The sequence below is a fragment of the Scleropages formosus genome, chromosome 17, assembly GCF_900964775.1.
Source record: "Scleropages formosus chromosome 17, fSclFor1.1, whole genome shotgun sequence".
Lineage (NCBI taxonomy): Eukaryota > Metazoa > Chordata > Actinopteri > Osteoglossiformes > Osteoglossidae > Scleropages > Scleropages formosus.
The window spans coordinates 24,251,731-24,279,724 of NC_041822.1; the positions used below are offsets into that span (position 1 = coordinate 24,251,731).

Here is a 27,994-nt window from a genome sequence, read left to right on the forward strand (position 1 = left end):
CAATTACAGAAAATACGTTCTTGATTATTATTACTATCTATGATCATTAATATTACAAATGTTGCTTCAAAACTACCAAAAATATACATTTTTTTCCTTTTTCACCTTTTTGTAAAAAAGACTTCAATTAGACCATTTGACCTTGTTAAAATTCATTAAGAACCTAAACCGGCCATGCGCACTCACACACACACACACACACACACACACACACAATTGCTCCCGTCCTTGGATATTAATTCACAACTAATAAAACGTTTTTCTGAGACCAAATTCCTGTCATCAGAACGACGGTCTCCGTTTCTCAAAAAAATGTATAATTAACCAAGAAGCCAGTCAAACAAAAATTAAATTAAGTTTTAAAATTCCTTAGAAAATAGACCAGCAAAAAGAGAGAAAACTAGTACCTAGTATTGTCGTTATCTTTCCTACTGTTTTTTTTTTTTTTTTTTACAATTTTTGTTTTAGTTTAGATTTCCCATCAGGAAACGCACAAAGTAAAAGGTCTCTGAGATAAACTATCTACTAAACTAAGAGGAATCTACACGAGATTGAGGATGCGAAGATGGGCGAGTCAGACCACCGAGATGATAACAGAGGGGAAAAAAAAAGAGGGAAAGTCTTCTGCTTGTGGGTGGAGTCAAGGGGAGCCGAAGTCACGTGACATCTGCTGCAGCCAATGAGGTGTACTGTACTGACAGAGGGTGGTCTTTGATTGGCTCAGTAGAAAGCGGAACCCCTCCCATGTCCTGACGCGACAGCCTTGAGAAGAAAACACATTTCGGGCGATTAAAACGAAAGATGGTCACAAAAGGGGAACGAAGAAGTGGGAATGCCAGCGATAACACTCACCCTCTCAGTGGTAGCCGTTGGTGAACGCTGTGGCTATCAGAGGACCCTGTGGAAAGACCAACGATGAGAACCCATAGGGCACATAGTGACACACCCTCATGGTGTACCTTGCTCAAGGGTACTTCAGCTGGAGGTGGGATTCAAACCTGCGACCCTTGGGTCCAAAGACAGCACAAGTTCATGGACACACGATCGCAATATGATCTGGTGATTTGACCCTTTTGTCTCTTTGACCAATGAATTCCCAGTCTGTCCTGAACAATCAATTACTCTGGTTCCTAAGGACAAGAGAGACTAGATGTCGGTCCATAAAGTCACAATTAATAAAGGCTTTTTCATGGATTTGTTACTTTTCAGATTGTATTTAAAATAAAAAAAAATTAAATCACATATATGTATCCACATGAAAAAAAACTACTCAGAAAGACTTATTTTAATACGAAAATTAAAACGACAGACTTGTCCCCACAAACCCCTGTTCAATGCAGACTGTGGACGGATTGATCCCATGAACCCGGGCGACGTTCCTTGTGTTGTTACTGACCACTGACACCGAGGAACAACAGTCAGGAGCTGTAAACACGGTGGAAGTGACCTGAATTATAGTGGTCTGACACTCTTACGCTGTTTGGGTGTGTTTTACTGCCACCTAGGGGCTTGGCATATAAATAACGTCAAGGCAAACATAAATGTAAAAAAAAAAAAAAAGAAAAAAGTAAATGCCATTAAAAAAAAAGAACGAACTGGGAAAATGTATCTTTGAAAAATGTGCAATTGGGCCATTTCCACCAGAAGACGGCGGTGTGTTCTATGGACCGGTGAGGAGGCGTTGATGAGCGTCTCACCCCAAGGCTGTGACCGAAGCCGGTGCTGGGGGCCGGGCTGGCGGCACTGATGTAGCTGCTGACCCCAGAGTCCTGGTTAGCTGCTCCGTACAAGTCGGCCATTGGCCCCGGGCTGCTGGTTCCCAGGAAGCCAGCTGAGCGAGAAGGAGTGGAGCCTTATGGGGGGGGGAAATGGATGAGTGCAAACTGTTGTACACAGGGGGAGGAACTCCACGCAGCGAATATTAACCAGCGAGTACGAGCATCGCAGAGCAGGACCTTCAGTAAGTGTCATCTCTACAGCAAAATAACGTAAAACATTCTAAACTTATCCTCAAGCTGGAGACTCAGATGGAGGTGGTGAGAATTTAGAGGAGCAGAGCCCCGTACCTGTACCTCTGACCACTGCCGCAGCCGCTGCCGCCGCCGCCATTGGTCCATAAGCCGTCAGCGGAATGGCTGAGAGTGTTTGGAATAAACGGAGGTGGATCACAATCAAAACTTTAAAAAAAAAAAAAGTCTATATTTAAGCTTAAACTACATCACCGTCAAAAATACCACGAACCCTGCCAAACTAAGAACCTCCCTTCGTAGCCAGCGACTGGGTTCTCGACACGTCTACCTATGTATCCAAAGTAATACTACTCAGCATATTTTTCAGCGTAACACACACACACACACACACACACACATTTTCAGAACCGCTTGTCCCTTACGGGGTCACGGGGAACCGGAGCCTACCCGGCAACACAGGGCGTAAGGCCAGAGGGGGAAGGGGACACACCCAGGACGGGACGCCAGTCCGCCGCAAGGCACCCCAAGCGGGACTTGAACCCCAGACCCACCGGAGAGCAGGACTGCGGTCCAACCCACTGCGCCACTGCACCCCCTTCAGCGTAACAATCAGTTCCTATTCTTTACTCTTTGCAACAATGAAAAAGGTTCACATGGAGTTTTATATACGTTTAACGTTAGTTTGGACGACACCAGGATTTGCTCAACCTCAATGCCGGAGAAGTTTGTTACATTAAATTTACACTCAGTAGGTGATTCTGTAAACCACTCTTGGAAATTAATTTTTATGGGACATAAACTGGATTCTAAATATTTCTATTCTGTAATAAATTATTAATGAGTCATCGCTTGAAACTATTAGAGCTGGAATTTGGACCTGAAACTACACTTGAGCAGAGCGCGGCGAAGGGAGAAGCAGTTCTGCTGTCCGCCACTGGATGGCAGCATTGGGCTGATTCAGATAGAGCGACTCCAAGCTGCTTGTAAACCCCAGTGTGGAGACTGACCTGTGAGCTCTGGGGGGTGGGGTGATGTCAGAAGGGGGGTCCTCTCTAAATGGAATTCTAGAACAGAAACATCAGAGAGCAGTTTTTGTACACACACTCCAAAGACAAGGCAACACGCGCTTCGGAGCGTAAGGACGGCGAGGGAACAAAAACAGGAAAGGGAGGTGTAGAAGTAAACGGTTTTGGGCAGGATGGTCAAAGTGAACAAGGGCATGGATAAAGAAACGTTGTGGGATTTAAAAGGAGAGACGGAAACACCAAAAAGAAGCCCTGATGACATGGTGTGCACTCCCTCTGTCCCTCAGAGCTGCTGAGTCCCTCCCACGCTCCAGAAGAATCTCAAACCCATCTCCGTGAGAGCCACTTCTCTCCTGATAGCTCCACAGATGAGCCCAACATGATCTGCTACGATTATATATGTATTTGACATCTGAATTTCACTTCTAAAGGAGCTACTGGAGGGATGTGAACCAGCAAGCATGGTGCTATCAGACAAAATAAAACAACGTGCAATCTTGTGTGTGTGTCTAAAGTTCTTAATCGGTTGTAGATTTGTTTGTTTACTCTGAGTTGTGTGTCACACTTTGGAGAAAAGTGTCTGATTAATGAATAAGAGAGGAGGCTTCGAACAATTGGCAAGAGGAGATAAAGTGAGTGCACAATGCCAACAAAGATACCCCCCCACACACAGTCCCTCCCCCAATCCCCCGATCCCCACCCCAGGGTAACACACACAGAGGATAACTTCACCGCCTGAAATTTACAAGCAGCCAATAAGAGAGTGTGTGTGTGTGTGTGTACACACTTTATTATTTATACTCTTGCTCATGGCTGCAGAAACAGCAGCAGGTCATCTGGTGCCATCAGAGACAATGGAGGGTTGACAGTCCAAGAGAACTGTGCATATCTTTACGAGCGGTGCGTAAGAATGCCGGCGCGGGGCGTGGCTTACCGGGGAATTGGTAGGTGTACCCTGGTGTGATTCCAGTGTAGCCACGGCTGGCGTAGGTTGCCGCCTGGAATCCTGGGTAACCTGCGGGAGCGAAGCAGAGCTCGGACTTCACGATTCGATCCAATTTCAAACTCGCATAAATCTTTACTGCTTTCGGACACTTTTGAGAGCTTTAAACGGTCACGCAATCACGCTTCCGGGTATTTTTTACAGCGAAGTACCTTCAACGGAACTACAAAAGCCGGACGTCCTGCTGGGTTGTGAACCGACAGCCGTTCGCATGCACACCCGATTCCTCCCTTGCTTCACTACCCACTGCCGCACCCCCCTCCCAGTATATACCTCACAAACCAAAAAGGCTGTAAAACAACGTTCTTGACATTTCATGTAGAAACACCAAATGAAACAAAGGATGTTGTCGAAGAATTCATCTCAGAAGCTGGAGGCAGTAGAGAGGGACACAAAACGTGGCCTGGCCGACACCAAAGAGCATCAACAAGCAGAAATAGAGCTGTGTGTGACATACACGCTGACCCTGGATGAGTGTGATACACCGGCTCCCTGTATTACGATCGACCGACTTGGAAAACTTTGAAGACACATTTTCCAGCTTCTTTTTGCCTGCATTTTCTTCACTTTTCTATCGTCTAAAATTTCTCTTTATCGCAGAGCGAACGTGACGCGTCTCCCCTCCGAGCCGATAGATGGCAGTAAAGAGCACGAAAAAACAAACGACTGGGGGCTCATTTCAGTTCCACAGCGTTTACAGCTCGTGTCTGGTGTTCCTGAGTGCTGGTGATCAAAAAACAAGATGAGGAATATTGCAGATATTTACGGGATGAACCTGTCAACAATCAACACTGGAAAAGAGTTTGTGGAGACAAAATACAGGTGGTCCCCGATTTACGATGGGGTTACGTTCCCCGAAACCCATCGTAAGTTGAAAATATCCTAAGTCAAAAATGCATTTAATACACCTCATACACACCTCTGCATGACGGACTGCGAGATGCGGATCGCTGTCGCTGCCCAGCATTGGGAGAGAATATCGCTCTGCATATCAGTTGCCCGGGAAAAAAAAAAATCTAAATTCAAAATTCGAAGTACGGTTTCTACTGAACGACTATCGCCAGCTCACCATCGTAATATAGAAAAAAAAATCGCAAGTCGAACCATCGTAAATCAGAGTCCATCTGTATAAATTAGTTCTAATGTAGATGAAATTGGATAATTTTGATGACGATATTTTCCTCTTCCATAAGAAAAAAATCTGCCGTATCAGATTTATTTTTTTCCAAACCTACAAATTGAAGGGTCCACATTAATAATCATTTATTTATTCATTGTGACGTAGTTCTTAAAGTGAGTTTTAATTAAACATTAAACTACTGCAGAGAGACTAACGGTCCCGAGTGCGTTCGTAATACGAGGAGCCGGTGCATTTGCGTATTTGTACCGCGTGACAGGGCTATTCGACTGCGGTCACGATGGCCTGAGCGCAGGAGGGTTTTTTCCTCCATCTGGGTAGTAAACTAGCGTGTTCAATTTGTTCACTCCCTTTCCGCGAGCGCGGCCAAAGCCCGACGCACCGCAGCTGAACAGCCCCGGTTTATACAACCCTTAAAAGTAACCGTAAAGTAATTAATTTGTTTTAATTAAGGAGGCCTTCAGCCGTGCCGTCAGGCGTTCGCCGATTAAACAGGCGTGCGAAGTGCAGGTACGTGGCGTGGAAAGCAGGGTACTAGCCTTGTGGCCTCAGGGCTGTGAGGTGGGACACTGGCATTGCCATCTTACCCAGCATGCCAATCCCCAGCATGAAGGCATCCATGCCGTAGGGCACCACCCGAGAGCGCCCTCTGGTGGAGCCCGTGGGGGACATCACCTCCTTGGGCTGGGCCTTCTTGCACTCCACCTGCGGAGGGAGACCGATGTCTCGGATGTTCGACACGCGCGCGGACGCACACCTGACGCCGGACACAGGGCCGCATCCGCGACCATCGATCGCCTCACCATCTTGTTGTTGATCTCGTGGAAGTGGATCTCGCACACTTTCTCCACCACATCCTCGTTCTCGAAGGTCACGAAGCCGAACCCTGCAGTAAAGAGACACAACAACGCGCTTCCGTTATCGCATCTGTAGCCACGCCCCCCGCCTGTTACCGATGCACTTTTTGTTTAGTCTGACTTTGGAGAAAAGCTGCTGGGGCAGCTGTTAGCGTACTGGTTAGAGCTAAGGTCGCAGGTTCGAATCCCATCTCCAGCTGTACTACCCTTGAGCAACATACTTGCCCTAAATTGCTCCAGCACAATTTCCCGGCAGTATATATGGGTAAATAACTGCAAGTCGGGCGACACGGTGGCAAGTAGTATATCTAGCAGTGTAAGTCACTGTGGTGAATAAGGTGTGTGGGCTGATAACACTACATAGAGTTGATTGGAAGTTGCTTTGGAAAAAAGCATCAGCTAAATGACCTGCTCTCTGGCAGGTCTGGGGTTTGAGTCCTGGTTGGGGTGCCCTGCAACGGAATGGCGTCCCGCTCCGGGTGTGTCCCCTCCCCCCTCTGGCCTTGCACCCTGTGTTGCCGGGTTAGGCTCCGGTTCGCTGCGACCCCGCTTGGGACAAGCGGTTGCGGTCTGTGTGCGTGTAAATGTAAAACACACAAATGCCATTACTGGCCCTGCACCTTGGGGACACACCAGAAGGGGGCGCTGTGTGTGAGAACGTGCATGTTTACATTGACCAGAGCAAAACCCTTGCAACTGATACTACTATTCTAGGGAGAATCTTACAGTCATTTTAAACTAAGTTTGGCCACACATTTGCATTTGTACATTTATTTAATTCCTTTCTTCAGTGCAATTTAGAATACTGAGCCCCTTAAAGTGATTTACCTCATTCATACAACTAGGTCATTTTTATTGTACCAATTCACGGTTAGTAACTCGACCCAAGAGCACTACAGCAGGAGGAGGAATTCGAACCTGGGTCCTTCGGGCTTGTCGGCTGCTCTAAACACCATGACACCTGCTGCCCCACGCTGAAGACAATGCTTCTCATTATATGTGGATTATAAATCACTGCATTGACAGCATTTGGTCAAAGTATTTGATCTGCATTTTAACACAAAAAATATGGCTGAACATTAAAAAAATTCAGATGCCACCCTAATCCCACTCACACAGAGCAACCAAATGGGCACCTGCTCTGCAGTTGAACTTTTCCTAGCATCATTTGGAGGGTTTTACGTAAGGCAAACACCAGAGACACATAACCTTTGGTTTGAAATGTGTGCAGTGATTTAATGAACGGTCTCTATGCATCCCCACGCGCTGCCACCCGCGCGCAATTTTCACACATCCTTAGCGATGCCGTCCGATTCTGAAGAGTTTAAGTTCAACCAGCAGTTACCAAACAACCTTTTTCCTTTTGACGACATGTCGACAAGCTGCAAATCAGCATTGTCTTGGCTTGTCGATACACAGTTGTGTGTATTGGCCGCGGATGGGTCCTCTCACTGGTATCGAGTGCTGAGCGACAGAGGTACAGACTGCTGGAAAAAATGCCCAGGGCAAGAAGTGAAATATTTATAATGGGCGTGACAAATATCATAGTCTGATCAAAGGAATTCTCTGGAAATGAATCAGTATACAAATGAAAATCAAGCTGGGAAGTGAGCAGGATCTGATAAATGGTCACTAAGATGCAGCAACCTGGAGATGTATCCAGTTCTACATCTCCTCCTCTTTATCCCCTCCCACCAATTCCAAACTCCTCCTCTTTAGCCCATCCCACCAATCTCAAACTCCTCCTCTTTAGCCCAGCCCACCAATCCCAAACTCCTCCTCTTTATCCCAGCCCTCAAATCCCAAACTCCTCCTACTCAGCAAGTTCTTCTGGCCTGAAACTCCTCCTCATCTTCAGCCAGTTCCTCCTGTCTGAATCTTCTCCACTTTTTAGTTCATCCCTCTGCTCTTAATCTCCTTCTCCTTAGCCCAAGCCTTCAATCCTGTACTCCTCCTCCTCCTCCTAGTCGTCAACTCATCCCTCAAGTCCCACAATACTCCTCTTTAGCCCATCCCCCTGGTGCGCACTTGACTGATGCCCATACGTCTTGCTCTCCTCCTCCCTCCCTCAGACGTCCCTTGTGATTTGGCCAAGCTGGTTCACCATCATAATCAATCACTGGGATGGCAGAGGGTGGGGGTGGGGGTGGGGGTGGGGACAGGGAGGGTTAAGCAGGGTTTACCCTCAGCCCTGATTATCAACGTAAACGAGCTCTGCAAGCTCAGGTGTTGAGAAGTGTCTGCTTCTGGCGGAGCACAAACCAATGGGGCTCAAAGAGAGAAGTTCCCGTTTTAAGCGTCTAATTGGCACAATGGTCCGGAGGAAGGCGCCTCTCAGACGACCAAATAAAGCGAAATACAATAAGGAGAGAATCTTTCTGATCTTCTCCAATACGCTCACGCTTCTTTGGCGCCTCCCTAGAAAGAATCTGGCGCGGCGGTCAGGACTCTGGACACGTCCCGATTTTGAGATTGTGTGTGGATTAAAGGCAGGCACTGTGCACGTCTCCTGCGTGTCGCTTGGGTAACAGGGTCACAGGGATGCAGGCATTAAGTCGTTGTTCCCTCTAAGCCGTGAAAGAGGCTTGACACCCTCCTGCTGCTTTTTTTTGGGGTGGGGGGGATGGGACGAGAACGGCGTGGGCTTACCTCTGTGTCGGTTGGTTGTCTTGTCGAACATCAGCATGGCATCGTCAACCTGCAGGATACAGGGAAAGGCGTCAAGTTTGAGGCAAGGGAAGCAACCCCTGCGGGAGGTGCACCGCTGAGCCAAACCGCCCTATCTCTGGAGTCCAAGAAGAAGCATAGTGACAGATGGGGAGAGGGCTGGGTGGGGGAGACGGGGACAGGGAGGGAGGACAGGTGACAAAGGAAGCAGAAGAAGGGAATGGGGGCTGAGGGAAAAGGGGGGAGACCAAGGCAAGGACGGCGCGCTGGCGGGAAAAGGGGCGACGAGCGAGGCTGCGACGACACCCTCCGTTTTTGTCCCGACAGCTACTCGGTGTTGAATATGCCTCTTAAACGGTGTCTTGGATGGGGGGGGGGGGGGGTAATCTTTTCACCAACACCGTCCCCTGCCACCTCTTTATTTCACTCTCCGCAAAGTTTTCTATTCCCATGGAGACCAAGCAAAGAATTCTAATTAGATTTTGCACCCCAACCGGCCCTCTTTAAGAGAAAAGGAGGGAGGAGAGGAAGGGAAAAAAAAGAAGATGGAAAAACGTTAAATATCAGCAGAACGAACACTTTAAAAGGAAGGGCACGAGCTGGACTTGAGAGCGAACAGTTCAAGGTTCAAGCCCCAGGTGAACCCGCACTGCTGTACATTCTGGCGAGGAACTGGACTGCAACAGCTTGACATGCACTGTATAATGGGGTAAAAAGTTCTACACCATACCCAATGTAATTTTCTTTCGGTATAAGTGTCACCCGGAACAATAAATAGTGGGAACGCTTTGCAATGCAGATAAGATGAAGATAAATGGAATTAAAACCTCGGGCAGAAATAGTAAACAGGGTTTAGAGTGGGGGGGTGGGGGCGACAGATGCTGAGAACAAGTGGAGACCCCAGCAAGGGCAGAGAGGGCGAGCCCGGGACACCGCTGAGGGGTAGAGGAGGCCGAGAGAGGGGAGACAAAAGGAGGGGAAGAGAGGAAACAAAGACGTGGAGGCTTTGGGGTTCTCCGATCCAGGGGCCCCATCGCTTCTCCACTTCCCTCGCTTTCTTTCTATTTCTCCATCCCTCTCTCCCAACTCTCCTGCCTTCCACCGTGGGAGGGAGGCCACAACCCACCAGTCAGAGAGCACAGTGTCACTTTGACAGTGGAGAAACAGCATCAAGGGAAACAAAAATCACTTTTCGTGGATCCTGCTCTGGATGTTCTGCTCAGAGGACTCTTTGGAGACTCGACCTCCGAGCCACGGATGAGACGAAGCGCATAAACACGTCTGCATTATGCTAAACTGCAGGGTGTGCCACGGGGCCCTGTTCAAACCAAATGGCAGCTTCAGTAAGTGACGCATCCCGCATCTGAAAGCTAATCTTCCATATTAAACTTATTTACAGAGTGATAGTGTTTCATTGCATTGCCAAAGTGCCGTGCTCCTACGGGTCCTATCCCTGAACGCTCACCTCTCAGTCAGCAGTCACTTGTCACGCAATCGGGCAGGCAACGCTCAAGTTAGCGGCACAATGTTTGAGTGTTTTTAAGAGTATCCACACAAGGGCACCTTCGTGCAACTCCCACAAGGGAAAGGTCAAAGATGGAAGAGCGAGGGCCTCCGGCCAGGGTGAAAGGGGACACGCTGGTCTGAGAAGACTCAAATCGCTCTCGCACTATGACATTTGCACACTAGCCCCCTGCCCCCCAACGCCAGTTCCATTCACACTCCTCCTCCCCCTGTCCAATTGCAATGACACAGCAATGTTGAGTGTGAGAAGAAAACATGCCGGCCCGCCAAGGGACGCAACACGCTCAGCCGGATCGTGTTCCACTAGCACAGAGACGGAGAATGCAGAGCAAGCCTGGGGCTTGAACCAACCACCCTCGGTCCATGTCCTGAAGTGCAAAGCCACGCACTGCCCCTGATTCGCAGTGAACCCGTGTATTGGGTCTCCTGGTGCCGATTTCATGTTCTTTGACAAGATGGATAATTTGTTTGAAAGAAGTGGCTGTAAAACCTTTTTGTGAACTTGTCTGCTCAAGAGTTCATATTTAGACCAAGCCATCAAACCCTTCAAAAATTTCTGCAAAGAAAAACTCCTCGGTTCAGAAAAAATAATAAATCGTGTATCTGAGTGTGTCCCGTTCTCTCCTCCCCCCCATCCGTCTCTCTACAAACACAGGAGACAAAGAGCCCAGTGGGGCAGCCTAATCGGGTTCGCACATGGGCGGCTGGGGTAAGCTCCCCTCGTCTGTCCATCTCGCTCTCTTTTCCCTTGCCGTCCATCCTTTCGATAAAAGTGATGTGGGGGGATGGCACCGACGCATGTATGGTGCTTTTCCCAAAAAATGGCAATGGGGACTTGGCAATACCTTCCCACAAAAGGCTAATCATTTAGCCAAAATTTACAGCAGATACATTTCTGGCATAATGACCCTGGCAGTCAGCGAAGGGAGGAGTGGAGATGACTGACATGGGGATGGTGGAGGTGGTCAAAGATCTCTTTAACCTTGCTGCTTAGGGCATAGAACAAAATGCTGGACTCGACACCACCTTTTTCCCTCACTTTACCGCAAAATGCAGAATGCACCGCTCGTCCCATTTCATACCGCGCAATTCAAATCTAACGTCCTGAAGTGAGTACGGCAGAAGAAGAGAACCTCCCGGAAAACGCATCTTAAAGAAGCCACAATTCTCCAGCAAGAAGGGGCGTTGAGGAACCAAAGGCGCTCATCTCAATAAATACCATTCATCAGATTATAATATCCATTTGCAGATCAATGTAGTCTATCATTTAAGAGATGTCAAAGACTGACGCTCAGTCTGGGAATCCTAATGACTATTCTGGGAGCCAAGGCTACGTTTAAACCCAAACACACACTGGACCTCACACACTACACCTCTGTTAGAGGATATTCTTTACCGAACACAAGAGGACAGCACGAAAACTCGTCCACTTACAATACACAGAGGGCATTGAATGGGGAGATATCCGCTTACCGTACCCGCACTTTTAATACTAGTGGAAGGGCTGAAAGCCTGCAAGCCTGAGGGATATTTAAAAAAAGGTAAGAAAAACAGGGTGTAGTTGAGAAGAACCTGTTATTTACTTTCAAGGAAGTCTTCCGTCAAGGGTCGGTTCCAGTAAGAGGGGGCGAGGCAGGTGGTGAGAAAGGTGCTGCCACGTGGTACCAATTTCTCAAGCGCAGAGCGGAGGTGAATGACGAGGTCATACGTATGAGTCAGTCGCGCTCCTCAGACAAGGTGACATCACGGGTGATGTAATGGAGAGAGTCAGCCACGCAAAGCCTCCGACCGCGACCGGAGCCGCACGCCAACAAGACACGTGAAAGGCACGCGTGGCCGAGGAGTCGCGGAACCGAGCGGGGCGCTACCGAGTCGGTGGCGTCAACCGACGTATCCCTTCCGGAAAGCGCCATCACCCCCCCCATCAACCGCAAGAGGCAGACAGATGTAAAGCTCTCCTTTGCACCCGTCTCTCGCCGGCTTCCAGTAAGATGACAAAAGTCAATGTGAATCAGACCAACTTTCGATCCTTCCGATAAGCAGGTACCTTGCCCGGGCTGGATGATAAAACAAGGGTCAGATAGTTTGCGACCCGAGAACGACTGTGCGGTAACTGCTACGCGCACCGTCTTAACAGCGTGATGAAATTTCAGCATGTGCTTCATTCAGCAGGTCAGCAGGTACTATAATGGCCATCCCCTTTCAGCTGAAGGACAAACGTTGAAATCCCTTTCTGCTGTAGTGCCACTGATCCAGCTACTCACCCTGAACTGATACAGTAAAAATCACCCAGATGTGGAAATGGGTAAGTCAGCGTAAAGTTTACCGTGTAAATCACACTGTAGCTCACGGTGGAGAAAAATATCGACGATTACCTCGATGACAATACTTCTAAAATGCAAATATTTCAGTGAGACAGACACCATCCCTGATCACGTCGGACGACTTTTTTCCCTCGTTTAAACAGCAGGTGGAGCGTTGGCTCAGGTACCGCGCTTGCTGCCAGAGGGCTACACTCCCGCGCTGCCGCTCACCGAATGTCGCCGTGTATTAACGTGCAAAACTTATAGCCATCTAAGCTTTCCAAGGGGCTTTTGGTCGAGAGCGCTGAGCAAACTGTTGTGCAACAAGCAAATAAATAATGTAGCGATCGTTCCGCTCTATGAATTCGCAGAGAACTGCATTTAAAATTCTGATCTCATGGTGCTGTCCAAATAAAAACTAGATCCCCCCCCGAATCCAGCCTTACCCAATGGCTCCTAACACACTCTCCACATGTTCCCCCCTCTCCTCTTTCTTCTTGCCTTCTCCCTTTGTTATCGCACCATTAATGTACCCCTCCCTTAGGGTGTTTTACGGCCCCCTCGCGCCGGAGTACGTAGAGCTCCTAAAATAAAGTCCGGTTTGCAAACGTCACGTTCCTCCAAGATGCCGCGACTCTGGAAACGCAGCGGAGGACGACCCACGCGAACCGGTCCAAGAAACGGGCGAAAAAAAACTTCCACAAGACTCAGTGGCTATGGCAACTAGGCCGATTTGGGTCCCGGCTATTTCGACCGTTAGTCGATTGGTGTTATTGTTACACAAACCCCCCCCCCCCAAGCCCCCACTCCGAAGCCCCCGCAACAAAAAGCCCTGCCTGGTGAATTACTGGAGGACAATGGAGGAGCTGGGTCACCAAGGCAACTAGCAGGGAGGGGGGCAGGGGGCTCGAGAGGCGGTGGTGGAGGAGAGAAGCAGCTGTTACGTCAGATTAGTTAAAATTCTTATCCGAACCATCCGCCCCCCTCCTGGTACCTTCCTTACCTCCCTCTCTAGGACTTCTCTCTCCCTCCTTTGCTTAGTCGCTCGATGTCCACAAAAGTTTGCAATGAACTCGCTCGTCCCACTCGACATCTATTCACCCACCTACGAGTCTCTTCCACAACTTTCTTTCTACCCGTCTTTCCTGCCCGGCTTCGCCCGCTCTTAACCCGCTCTTTCATCCACCGTTCTTTCCATCGATAAACGTAAGCGGACGTGACGGAAGCGGAGGGAGCCGAGAACCGGAGACTGCGGCGAGCAGCCGTAGCGAAATCCTTCTCCCAGGGGTGGCGTCTCCCCCCGCACCAGGTTATATTTGCGCCTCCAGCAGGGAACTCCCCGCTGCTCCTCGCTTTTCTCCTCCGAAGGTCTGTAGATTTGCCGCCAACCTCCTCTCTCCTCATCGATCGCCCAGCAGCAAACCTCAAGGCCTTCCTTCCGTCCTTCCTTCCTCGAGCCGCTTCGCGCCGCAGCCCGCGCCTGGCCGGAGCGACGCGAGGAGGCCGCGGAGGGCGAGCTCGACGACCGCGCGAGAAACCCAGGCGGCGCCTTTCCGCATTCACCTTTCCGAACTGGTCGAAGTACTGCTTCACATCCTCGATGGTGGTGTTGACCGAGAGGCCACCGACGAAGATCTTCTTGGTTCGAGTCACAAGCTGAGAGGGGAAAGAGGAGCGGAACGTTTCTGTGAATCTCTGCGAGTTCATGAGCGCGCAGCCCACACAAAGCTGGTATTGTCAGTCAATCAGCGGTGCCTCGGTTGCTCCATCAGATAATACGGCCCTATTATGTGACATTACTGATGGAGGTATCAGCATGACTGGTATCAGTGCTTCATCAGTCCTGTGGAGGACCACTTTAAAAGCTTTCAAACCAAAGCCAGATTCAGTGGCACGCATGCCTAACTGTGTGTGTGTGTGTGTGTGTGTGTGTGTGTGAAGGTGTGCTGGGGGGGGGCGCACTCGAATGACATCGCTCATTTGCAAGAGTGAGTCATAAATATGGTAATGCCCCCCACCCCAATCATGACAGGAAATAATCCCCTCAGCCCTGAGCCCAGGGATGATGTCAGAGCGAAGTGTGTGTGTGATCATCCCATTAGAGAGAATTAACCCAGATACGAGACGGGCTCTGCGATCACACCGAGGGTCAGGCGGGCAGTCGGATGGGGGGAAAAAAGGTGCTGACGCAAGTGCAGACTACCAGCTCCTGGTGCGGACGGTGAGGTGGGATGAGAGGATGGGGCAGGTGGACGGGGGCAGCCTCCTTACCTTGGGCTGAGCTCGGCGAGGGAAAGCCACCTTGGGGTCAATCTGAAAGGGAGGAATAGAGAGTTGGGGTGCTTGTTAGATATTTGCTCTGAGCAGCACAGCCAGTGGTGGAAATGGGTTTGAGAAAGGAGATGGGGCGTGATGGTCCTAACATTTGTGGAGTCTTCGTCTTCTACCCTCCCTTCAGTCCGCAGGCAAGACTTCGTTTACCTGCTTGACGCCAGGCCACAATCCAGCACCCAATGACCCTGCTTTCCACTTATGTTAAACCATTAATTTCGCTACAGCTACGTAGGACTCCACCGTGCCGCGCATCACCCCCTCTCCGCGTCCGAAACCAAAGCCGTGTTTGAAATTAAAGCAGCGAAGGGGCGCCAGAGAGCTCGAGTGGAAGCGTCCCGACTTTCCGGTTATTACCCATCCTCAAGGAAGCCCTTCATCCGTACCAGAGTGAGCTCTGCATGAATCACCGTCTATATCTGGACTACAAGAAGCAGCAAGAGGCAGCGTGAGGGATGGATTGATGACCCCATGTTAACATTCAAGAGGCATGCAGACATAGAGAACAGAACAGAGAGAAAAGGGTGAAGGAGAAAGAGAGGGGAGTTGGGCCACAGGAGGAGGCAGCATGAGCCTCGGTCAGGTTCACCTGCGGCAAAGAGACGGGGTGGGGTGGTCAGAAAAGAGACAGGGAGACGTGGTGCGTGAAGACGAACACCTCTTTTCGACTTCAGGTCCATCCCTGATAACAGCTACCGGTTCCATAACAGAACCGACTTTGCAATAACGAATAAAATAAAACGATTCTCCGAAAGAAATGAGAGATCATTGGCTACGAAATGAATAGAGTTAATAAGCTGCTGTTTTCTCTTAACGGCTCTTACTTGTCGACTTCATCAATGAAAGTTGGAGCAACATGCAATATTTACTTATCAAGCTTTTCACACAAGGACCCTATTAAGGTGGTGGAACAGGCAAATATACTGAGTGGATTACACATAATCATATTTTTCTCTGCACTGTTTATGTTTGATCCCATTATTGAGTAACCGGTGATTTAAGGTAAGCCATAAGTGAAATATGTATGATCAGATGGACATAGGATCCATTTGTCATGGGTCTAAAAAACAACGTGAATGAGGAGCTGGTTTATGGGTAGACCTGCTTATGGTGAAGACAGGCAGACTTGGAATCAACATCATCCCCCCCTCCACTCGAGGGTCCTCTCCACCCGCTCCCTACGAAAACTGTCGTCCCGATGACGTGCCATTCGATCCCCTGGAATCTCACACAAGCCCTACAATCACGAACCCATCTCACGTCCAGGAGAACAGAGAGCGAGAGCGAAGAAGAGAGAAAGTGGAAGAGCAAACGGGAGAGCGAGGGACGGCACATTTGTTTCGTTGGCATGTTTCTTCTCGACTTTTTCTGTCTGCTCAGAGGGCAACCATCTGAAACCTGCACGTTCATTCTTCTGTGAAGAACTGGCCTGTATAAGGGAGGTGAAGCCCTCGCTGATCTTTCACGCATGTTATGCTGATGACCTACAACCGTTGACCGCTTCCAGCCCACCATCACCGTAGAGCGAGGGTCTGTCTATCAGCGGCTGAACCGACTCACTTCTCTGAATGACACTCATTCTCTGCAGAGCGTGAGCCCACACAACAAAAATTCAATATATTATATGGAATTAGGTGCCCTTCGGCTCATATGATGGACCCTATGGCTCCACGCAGTGGGATTTCCGCACATTTTATAGATCGTAACCCTCATCAACAACTTAATCTATATAAACTTGACTAAGACTTTGATTGGACATCAGCTGTACTGTTTTGACATGAAAATAAGTGTGTATTGTACTGTAATTACCAGCAAAAAATATAAAATACAGTGCTGTGCTTATGAGGGGCACGGTGGAGCGGTGGGTCTGGCCAGGTCCTGCTGCGTGGAGGGTCTAGGGTTCGAGTCCCACTTTGGGTGCCTTGCAACGGACTAGCATCCCGTCCAGGGTGCGATCCCTCCCCCTCCAGCCTTGCTCCCTGTGTCGCCAGGTTAGGCTCCGGCTTGCTGCGACCCCCCTTGGGACAAATGGTTTCAGACTATGTTTCTAATGCTCCCCACATCTTTATTTTGATGGTCTTGTGAACTTTAGGTGTAACTCAGTGGCACTATCAATATATAAGAAGCCCCCCTCGCATAAGAAAAAACGGTAAAATGACCCCTCTGCGGCGGCCCCCCACCCAACAGGCTGATTTCACGGAAACAATTAGGCCCGTTACGATGAGGAACCTGCATTTTCCACTTGTCTGCACTGATGTAACTGATGTGGCAGGAGACCATTTAAGAACATGTATGAAAAAAGATAAGAACTATGAATCAGGTCTAGAGTGTAAAGCTAAGATTTCTATATTAGTCTATGCTGATCTAACAGAACTAGAGAACAGTGCTAGACTATACCACGCTGTACCGTTGTTATACCACGTGGTGAAACAGTGAGACAGTACAGCACTAAGAGAACTATATTAGTCTGTAACCATGACAGGGTAGAGTAAAACTACGGTAAGGAGCTAGTTCCTGTACGGTAGACTGCCCTGGTTGACCAGAACAGTCCCTTGGTCTGTACAGAGTTGACTTTACTGCAGTTTCTAGAGAACAGTGCTAAAAAAATCCTTCTAGGCTAGACGGTACGGAATCAGATGCTGCATCTACGGTTTAGTGCTATGATCTCTAGACTAGTCTGATAGTCACCTCGAGTCACCAACCCTTCCGTTCTCCAACACGCCTGTACACATTCAAAAACAGACACACACACAGACAAACAAAGAGGCGTCAGAGAGCGGCCAATGCTCAGCCTTGGGAGAAAGAATCAATGGTCATATTTAGTAGACGAGGTCATTACTCTAGTTCGGTCCCGGCGATCTGAGCGTTGTAGAAGACAAGTCAACACCGATGGAGTTTTGAGGTCTCTAGAAGGCCTTTTATTTCAACCAGCTCTTTATGGAAGGCAGAAACGAGGAGAAACCAGGAAGACACGAGGAACACATTCATGTTCAAACCAAAACCTTCCCAGAAGAAGCCAGTGTGTAGTCAGCCTAAAGTGCGGAGCAGCTCAGCAGGCAAGCCCGCTCATCTCATCAATTAAGGTGACGGAAATGACACGTGCAGATGGTTCCCTGAAAAAGAGGGGTCTGCCGTCGCTGGCACGTGCTCTTTGAGACAAGACCCCAACGGGTTAACCGACGTTGGCGTACCGAACACCGCAAAACGGTGCGATGAAACCCAACACACACCAAGGTGAACTCGCAGAGGGACGAGACGCAAACCTCAATTTCTCATTCTGCATCTTTCTTTATTGGAAAACGGGCAGCAGGTCGAAAGGTCTCGGGGTTTGAATGCTCACTTCTTACATAGTACACTCCATCAAGCTCTTAACCAGTAAAAATTTCCCAACTGTCTCAATGTGTAAACAAGCCTAAGTAGCTTAGTGCAGAAACCCAACACTAAGACACGTTGAAGAAATGTGTCGAATAAACGGATGAATAAAAACGAACAACAAATGAAGGAAACCACTTGAGACCAAAGGTTGGGTGGTGCTTTTACAGAACATTTCGGGAAACAATCTGCACGATTTTGTAACGTGACCGGAGGTGCGCCGTGAGACACGTTGACTCCTAAAGTGGTCTTCATGGTTCGGCCCACACGTGGGGGGAAGGATCACATCAGACACATTGGCAGTCGGCTCAGCCAACAGTGCACCCCACCGCCCGTCTGGACAACGGAGACCAAGCGAGAACGACGCGTCAGGTGCCGGTCTCACGCGTCCTCCCCGACGACGGCTTACCCGCGTCAACGCCCTGGAGGCACAGGCCAGTTTGTTTCCTTCAATCCGATTAGCTGCTTTCGGAATCTGTGCTAATTACAGACCGAGTTATCCCTCCGCCCCCACCTGCTCCTGGCCTAGTCAGCACAGTTTGGCTAATCTCCACCATCTAGAGCTCACCCAAAAGAGTGTTGGTCAACATCTCACATAAAGCGCTTTGTTCGAAACAGGTGCCTCCCGCCATGTTCCATCTCAACCCTGCTGGACGGTGGCCTTCAATCAACAGGCAGCACTTGTACTCCAGAGCCTCGTTGGCGTTACAAAACGGCACAAGCTTAAGGGATAAGAGTTTTCATTGGGTCTTCGCGCTCACAAAAAGCACGTTGGAAGGGTCCTTATTACTCACCAGGATTTCACTCCCATATTTTTCTATTTAAAGACACGAGATTCAAGGAACATAATGTGAGCGGACATCGAGTGAGGATTCATGAAGATGACATGCACACAAATTCAATGAGGCCAAACTAGAAATATTAAGGTAACTTTATTGATGCAACATTGTCCTTATCCGTTTGATGATGTTCATGGCGTTCCTGCATGACAAACGTTAGCCGCTGTGATTCTTTAAACGAGAGCAGCTATCGTTCTTCTCACATATCCGTGAATCATCAGTTCTGCATTTCGAAGTAGATAGCTAGCGGGGGATTGATCTTCTCCTGTATGTCAATGGTCACTTTTGGCCTGAGAACAGTGGACAAGGATCCTCTTGGCCTCTTGATGTTCAGAAAACCCACTTGTCTGTACTGTAATCTACTGCTGCCTGACGATGCAATAGAGGAGCACCAGGTGGCAAAGTGATCCGGACTGTTGCCTTGCAATCTCAAGGTCTTGGGTTTATATCCCATTCGTGCTGTAGTACCCTTCTAGGTCTCAAGGTACTTTCCTAAACTGATACAGTATGAAAACCCAGCTGTAAAAATGGGTAAATCACTGTAAAGTTGATTACCACTAAGTCACCTTGAACAAAGGATTCAGATAAGACTAAAAAAAAAAAAAAAAAAAAGAAGTTTCTTCCCTTGCACAATGAACAATCTTTTTACAACAATTCAGACCAATAAGCACGTTGAAACCAAGTCACACAAGAAACAGCTTACAAGTGCAGAAATTTAAAAATATAAGCACAGGCAATACTGAGCAGTTAAAAAGGCAAAGGACAGCCATATCTATTATTTTAAAACTAAGTAATAAAATTCCTAGAACTTCCTGGAAAGGCAATATCATCACAAATGACTTAAGTGATCTGATGATTATTTTATTGCAAACAATATTGCTTAACATTAAACACATGGTTTACAACTCCAAAACTATGATATTCACAATAAATATCAGCATTTAAAAATAACTACAGGAGAAGGATAAAAAATAGAGAGATAAATGATGAGAGAGAAAAGGAGGGAATGAAAAATGTTTCATGTGTAAACTTTAAAAATGTGGGTCATAAGCCAGGATTTAAAGCTGTTCAGAGTATTTCTGATAATTTGGACTTTTTACGAGAATTAATATCTGACAAACAGGTTTCTGGGAACAAAATGCAAGGGAAGTCCGCAATCTGGAACGATCCACTGGAAAATTGGGCACTTCTGATAAACTGGCTGGAAATTAGCAGGGAATATGTCGGACAAGTAACCAAATCAGAACGACACGGAAAAGGGACACCGGCAACATCCCTCTGGGAGCAGACGCCCCTCTCACACCCCCGGCCCCCACCTCCACACACAACCTATCTGAGCAAAACTCCAGCCAAGTGCATAAAAAGGGGGCTTAACAGCCTTGCTGCCATGTAGCACCGCATAACTGCATTTGACAAAAGTATAAAAATACAAGTTAAGCGAAAAGGTTAAACAAAGTAAAACAAAATCTAAAAAAAATTTAGTGTGTGAGTGACAGAGAGACTCTGTTCCACTGATGTGTGGATGAGTGACCCAGTGCAAGTAGTGTATCTAGCAGCGTAAGTTACCACGGTGAAGGAGGTGTGCGGACTGATAACATTACACCGAGTTTGTTGAAAGTCGCTTTGGAGAAAAGTGTCTGATAAATACATGTAAATCAATAAACTGTAGTATATAAACGGACAAGGTGGCCGAGTTTGAAATGGATGTTTTCCTTGCGCTGCACCATCGTGAGAATCCCAGGGCGGTCGTCCCGATGAGTCGAGTCGAGCCGAGCCAAAGCCTCCCTCCCGTTTTGCTCACTTTCCTTTTCTTCCCGCCGCCTTCAGAGAGCTAAGAAACGGCCCGGGCCGAGCCCAGCGTGGCACATTCTTTCTGTTGCCACAGGAGAACTGCCCCCACGGCGCACCCCAGTCCCACCGCCTCTCTTTCTCCCTTTTCTCCCCGTCCGTCACCCCCTCGCTCTCCCCTTAGAGCCGTTCACCCACTCGGAGGGAGAGGAAGCGAGAGGGGCACATCCCCATTCCGCACCATTTCCATTCAGCTGCTCTTCAATGGCTCTTCTGCTTTACAAACGGACAGCGGAGGAGTCGCACCCCCCCATACACACACGCACGCACACACACGCCCCCTCCCCGTCACCCAACTGGCGACATCGGCTCACAGTCCAAGAGGAATGGTAAAAAGTTAACTCAACATAAAGTTGTTTGGACGGTTCTGCTGTTACAATAAATATGCTTTAATAGTTGCTGGGCAAATATATGGACTTTACACTGTTCACCATAGTGAATGTTATTCAGAAATGCTACTTTGAAGAGACTAATAAAAAGGGTTACTGAGTGACTTGGCTGTGATTTTAGCCATTATGACATTCTTCTGCGTTATCTATAGCGGCAAAATGACTTCCCATCCCACCAAAACGAAATTTTAGCAAACACACACACACACACACACACACACACACACACACACACACACACACACACACACACAAAACTGCCAGCGAAGGGACGCGACCCCCAAAGCGACAAAAACCACTCCGTAAAGAAGAAAAAGTTTGGACTTCTTGGGGGAAGCCAGCTTCCTCCCTCCTGTCAAACAGCGTTCGGATGGAGGCGCTGGCAACCGTTTCAGTGTTTGTCCCATTCATTTTGGAAAACGGGCGGGTCACTATGGCGACAGATATATTCCATGGCAACGAAACCGCAAAGGTGTTCCCCGCTCGCCGAAACGGCATCGCCAATTCCCCTTACAGGAGACTTTGCCGACACGCCCCCCAGAGAGCCGCACCGGGAAGTGTTTTTTCCCCCGTTTCGCGTCCACCTGCGTCACTCCCTTGTACCTTCAGTCCTTCGCAAATTCCATCTCGCTCTTATCCTAGCGATTCTGCATTTCACCAACTTAAATTATGCGAAAGTATTTGCCTCTACTGTACTTGCACACCGTCTCCCAAAGCGGAGCTTCCTTCCCATCCAGTTCCACTTGCATTCCACCCCTCCCGCCCTCCTCAAGACAACTGTCCTTTCTCATTTGTCCTCTCGCTCGCGTGTGGTGTGAATTTTCTCCCCGTGTCAGTGTGGACCTCAGATGTCACACGGTTCAGAGCACAAAAGGACACGGGGCTCAAGAAAAATCACGAAACGCTGACCTCCCCACAAGCACCGCCACTCCCCTCCGTGACCCCCTGGAGGGAAACGAACCCGTCCCCATGGTGACGGACCAGCTGCATTGTCCCTGGACCCGCCCACATTCATTACCGACAAAGAGGCACATAAACACACACACACACACACACACACACACACACACACACTAGGGCCAAGTTTCACACAGATTGCACAGGAGCATTCCGGTTTTACAAAGATACAAGTACATTTTTAACATGTACTGGAGCCAGCAGGTGGCGTAGTAGTTGGAGCAATTGCCATTTCCAAATCCCACCTCCTGCTGTTGTACCCAGTGATCAAGGCACTTACCCCGAAATGATACAGTAAAAACACCCAGCAGTATAAATCAGTGCAAGTAGCTGAGTGTGAAAACCTAACAGTCTCTTTGGAGAAGAGTATCAGGTAAATAAATGCAGAGTGTATAAGAAATAAATGAGGTAAAGAGATGTTAGTGAAACACACTTGGAGGTGGTGTGGACTCCTTTCTGACATCGCATGACCACTCCGACATATCCGGTCAAAGAAACTGGCCCCGTGACCATTGTAACACACCTTCTTCAAGCAGTGTGTGTGTGTGTGTGTGAGAACTGCAAACCTACTGACCACAGCATTCGAGACACACGACTGACAACCCCCCCCCCACCACACACACACAAAAACGGCAACGAGACCCCGAGATACCGCAGGTCCGACTCCTGCCTTGGAGCACCGATGCTGACAAACACTAACTTGATGACAACTTGTATTCAGTTGTTGAACTATTTCGCCACTGGATAAGTATAAATACAAATTCTTACAAAAGTATCAAAACACCCCCCCGGAAAAAAAAAAAAAAAAAATTAAAAAAAAATCTGATCACTTCCTACATTTACCTGCAATCTTGTTCCCTGCTGTTTTCCCAACTTGACTAGATCTCAGTCTAAAACACGGAATTTACTCTTCCACGATCACGCATTTCCTTCACCGCCCAGGGTCTGATGAGCACTTACAGCACATATATGAAAATAATAATTAAAATTATTAAAATGTACACCGGGCTGAAATACCTCATTCGGTTAACTAAGTGATCCCCAGGGTCGGGGCGTCCCGGACATGCGGGACAGCGCTGAGCGTTTGCATCCTCGACCAATTTACATTTGTATCACCAGTCATTGTGAGACACCCCCCCCCCCCCCCAACACACACACACACACACACGCACGCACACACACAAGCAAGTGCGCATCACAATGGCTCTCCTTAGGGCTCGAATGAGAAGTCGTCTTCCTCGCGTGTGCTCATCTCCCACATTGCGGCACCATGAGCGAAGCTCCCGTTCAAAACCCACCATTCTGTGAGCAAAGGCTGCAGGTCCTCCTGGCGCCGTTGGCACGTGTTTAATTTACAGGGTCACCTGTGTGTGTGTGTGGGATGATGATGCTTTTTTCCCTCTTACAAAATCTTTGGATCATCAGGGTTTTCAAGTTCCAACTAATGGCGGTAGCTGGTACTGTATTACAGCTGCTGCCTTTGGCCCCAAAGGTTGCGGGTTTGAATCCCACCTCCGGCTGTAGGACCCTTGAGTAAGGTACATACCCTAAAATTGCTCCAGTAAAATTATCCAGCTGTAAAAATGCGGAAATAATTGGAAGTTGCTTCTGGGGAAGAGCGTTAGCTACATGAATAAATATAATGCTCAGAATTCCGGAATATTCTGAGAAAAGATCCATAAAAAAAACCCCGCAAACTACACTCATGTGCATCACCTGTGAAAGGCCTACAGTAAAAGGTAACGGTTAAATAAATAAAGTAGAAGCAGTATTCGGCGAGGAAAGCCGAGAGGTAAACTTGAGCGAAACTCACAGTTTTGGAGTCCAGTTCATGTCTGGTTTGGGCCAGAACTTTGTCCACCCCGGGCTGGTCGGCGAAGGTGACAAATCCGAATCCCCTGCAACGTTGAGAACGCGGTCAGTTTCGTACTCCGCCGGACTTATTGCGATCATAAAAGGTCAGCGTGTAAATAATTGCTACGGCGAGAGGGAAGAAGCAGAAGGTGCGTTTCGGGAGTGTGCCGCGTGGTGAAGGCGTGGCCGTTGGCAGGGCGGACGCACGCATCACTCACCTCGACCGCTTTGTAACCGGATCCCGCATGACCATACACTCCTTCACCTCGCCGAACTTGCTGAAGTACTCCTTCAGTCCCTCTGGGAGAGAGAGAGAGAGAGGGATGGTGAGCACAATACGAACACACACACACACACACACACACACACACACACACACACACACACACACACACACACACACACACACACGTCACGGTGCAACAGCAAATGTCCACCGTCAAACGTTCCATCTTAGTGTGATGTTCAGTTACGGCATTTTTCATTGTGTCAAACATTACTGATAAACCACCAGACACACTAATTTAATATTTTGTTATAAATTATGATTTCACACACACACACACACACACACACACACACACACACACACACACACACACACACACACACACACACACGCTCTGATCACTGCTGATGGGGTCTCTGGTCCACAGTTCAAGTCACCGAACGTCACCAAACGGTGTTCGCGTCAGAGCGACGGACCTTCGGACAGACTTCTGCTCTTCACCGTAATTTACCACTTCGCTACATTACTCAAAACTGAGCTCCTCCATACCACGGTACAGACACGGTTGAAGAACCAGTAAAACATGGAGGCCGAACATGGGCAGACACTTTTCTCCAAAATATTAAGCTACTTATTTACACGTTTATACAGCTGGGTAAATTTTACTGGAGCAGTTCAGGACAAGTACCTTGTTCAAGGGCACTACAGCTGGGATTCGAACCCATGACCTTTGGGTCTAACCACTACGCTACCAGTTGCCCTCTCACTCAGAACCGCCGAATCTCACTCAACATTCAAGAAGTGTCTCGAAACTCTTTTTTAACCTCTTTGAGAATCACTTCTCTCCATGTTATTGTTTAACAATAAAATCTCTATAAGCAGCTACTCGTGTAAAGTGTACCGGTTTATACCGTGGTATGGGACAAGAATCAAGGGTCTGCATCCAAATCTCTCCTCCTGTGGGCGTGACACACTTCTTATGTTTTCAGACGTATAAAATGAATACATGTAAAACGTACAGTTTAGGCTTTGAGTTTTAACACCCGGTCGAGGAGATTTTACACCAGTTCCAGAAGTTTCCATACCGAGATGTGAACTTTCTACACCTGGTTAAGAAGTCTAACCTCAGTCAATATTTTTTACAGCACCTCAATAAATATATAGACTTGATCGATAAGTTTGTACACTGTGCTGTAAAGTATTTACACCTAAACGGGGACTTTATATACCTGAGCAGGGAGTTTTTTTTTTTTTTTTTCCCTCCTTTTTGCACCAGGTTGAGGAGTTTTTACACCCAATCAACAAGTACATAAACCCAGTTCAGAAGGCCGTACACCTGGTCAAGGAGTTTTTAAACCACGCTGTGAACTTTTTTCACCCGGCACACGAGTTCACACACGAGGGCAGGAATTTATATACCCAGAATGGAGGGTTTTTTCCACCAGGTGCAGGAATTTTTACACCCGGCCAAGGAGTTTTTACACCCGGTCGTGCGGTCTACAGACCAGGATGAGAAGTTCTCCTCCAGCAAGTTCTCACAATTCACGGAGCCTCATTTGCAGCTCACGGCGATTTGTACAGTAAATCTCCTTTTTCCACTAATCTGCCTCCTCCTTTGAGTCGGTTTCTACGGAACGTGGTACAAAATCCCCCGTGAATGAGCGCTTTCATTCACGGCGCGCATCATCACTCGTGCGGCACCCGTTTCCATGTGTCACATCGCACGTCACGTTAGATCGCATCGTGATCGTCCGTGAGAACACCTCCACCTGAAGACCTCACCTGGCAAGGGACCCTCACCGATGACTTGCGGTGTAAAGTTGCTACACTGTGTAAATACAGCGTACTGACCGTACTGTGTGTCGACAGCGAGTACATCACTTCACCGAGTGTTAGTGTGTAGTTGTTACAGTGTGTATTACGATACAGCGTGTTGTTAGACTGCGTTGATATATAGTATAGTGTGTCTTGTTACACCGGCCTTTATATACAATCACAATGTACTTTTCTCACTGTGTATCGTCACACAGTATTTAGCTGCAGCGTGTAGTGTTCATACACGCTGCGTGTGCGTACACCCATGCGAAGTGTTACTCACCCTGTGTCGTCTGCCAGCTGAGACCCCCGATGAACATTTTGCTGAATGAGAAGACAGAAAACACCACTCAACTCATCATGTAGTTAACGCAAACATATATGACTGATGGACATTAATATTAATTTTTAAATAAGAAGGGAGGTTTAAAAAACACCAGTCGGGCTGTTGTATGAGGAGCAAAGATTGGCACTGACTGAACACCAGCCGGTGCTGATTGACACTGTGTGGTGTTCAGAGTTTCAGGAAATAATAGAGCACAGTGTCCAGAGCCACACAAGTGAAGTGCCTGTGCACTCACACACAGCACCAGCGCGCGCACACACACACACACACGGATAGAATAATACACACCTGGATGGATATCACACAGCAAACGAGTACACATGATGATCATGATACATAGTGATACGCACTGATTTAATAACAGTCATGAGAAGCAGAAGCGCACTGATACTCATTGATACACACTAAAGACACACTGAGTGGCACACAGTCCGCCACAGCCATACACACTCACACAGCGACGCACACACACTCGACTCGCACAGACACATCAGAGCGGAGAGAGTCACTCTGTCTGTGCCTCTCTTTGTCTGAACTCCACTCCGCTCCGCTCCCGCTCCGGAGCGCGCGGCCCCCCGGCCGTCCGGCGCGGGCACGAGGCGAGCAGCGGAGCGGGGCGGCCCGGGGTCGAGGGGAGCTTTACCAGGGGTCGTGGGGGGAGTCCGGCGCGGACTGGCTGCTCTGGCTCCCTTCCGCGTCCATTCCGAGCCTCCGTTCGCGAGCGTGCGGCGCGAGAAAGCAGGCAGCGCGGACTGAGGGGCGGGGGTTTGGCCGCGCGCAGGGGGGTGGGGCTGGAACGGGAGGGGGGCGGGTCCGTCCGACTGGGAGGAGCCAGAGGAGGGATTAGCGTTGCGGGGGCGGGGCTGAAGCGGAACGTGGTGCCAGGGGCGTGTCCAGAAGGGGCGGTCCGTCCCGCGGAGGCGGGACCACGGTGCGAAGCGCTCCTCGCGAGCTGCATTTTTTTTTCCCCTACGTACTTTTAAAATGACCGCACGCACAGAAATATGTGTTTTAAAGGTTTTTTTTTTTTTTAAAAAAAAAACTTCCCCACTTTATCAAATTCCATCATGTTAATGATAGCAATAGTAATATTATTACTACTTTGTTTTATATAGTGGGTTCAAAAGCGGCACCTCAAAGTGCTTTACACTGAGAACGATACATAATAAAACAATAAGGACAAGTTTACAGTAGTAACAGTCAGCGTAAATCATCACAATAGTAAAACATCGCAAAAGTAAACAAAAGTGGACAACAAACTAATACGAAGAGAATACAGAGGTAATACAAATAATAATACACGTACAATCATTATAAAATTACATTAGCTGCCGAAAAACAATAAGGAACGACTAAATACACGTCCAAACATGGTCAGAGCTTGGATACAACTGTGGTCCTCGCTATGGTCAGGACACCACACATGCTGATGTCATGAATATTCATTTAACAGCAGTTTCCACAGCTTCTCGTGTTAAGTCATTCAAGTGTACATCTGTAATAAAAAGTGGATACTGTAATTTCCTT

The 27,994-nt window shown here is 48.3% G+C and overlaps 1 protein-coding gene across 3 annotated transcripts; it reads right to left on the reverse strand.

Annotated features, from left to right (window-relative positions):
- Positions 1 to 514: 514 nt before the first annotated feature.
- msi1b (musashi RNA binding protein 1b) lies at positions 515 to 27,217 on the reverse strand. 3 transcript variants are annotated; one of them, XM_029259530.1, is made up of 15 exons: positions 27,111 to 27,217; positions 26,405 to 26,445; positions 24,296 to 24,377; positions 24,037 to 24,121; positions 14,759 to 14,800; positions 14,051 to 14,143; positions 8,643 to 8,691; positions 5,940 to 6,022; positions 5,724 to 5,841; positions 3,930 to 4,010; positions 2,978 to 3,034; positions 2,073 to 2,135; positions 1,698 to 1,852; positions 853 to 898; positions 515 to 762 (listed from the first exon to the last, which is right to left on the reverse strand). In XM_029259530.1, exons 1-14 carry the CDS (start codon positions 27,167 to 27,169, stop codon positions 857 to 859), a joined length of 1,050 nt encoding a protein of 349 aa, XP_029115363.1. In that variant the 5' UTR covers positions 27,170 to 27,217; the 3' UTR covers positions 515 to 762; positions 853 to 856. The 3 variants fall into 3 exon arrangements, with proteins under 3 accessions (XP_029115363.1, XP_029115364.1, XP_029115362.1); XM_029259531.1 differs by having other exon boundaries at positions 1,698 to 1,831; positions 2,067 to 2,135; XM_029259529.1 differs by having other exon boundaries at positions 2,067 to 2,135.
- Positions 27,218 to 27,994: the final 777 nt, after the last annotated feature.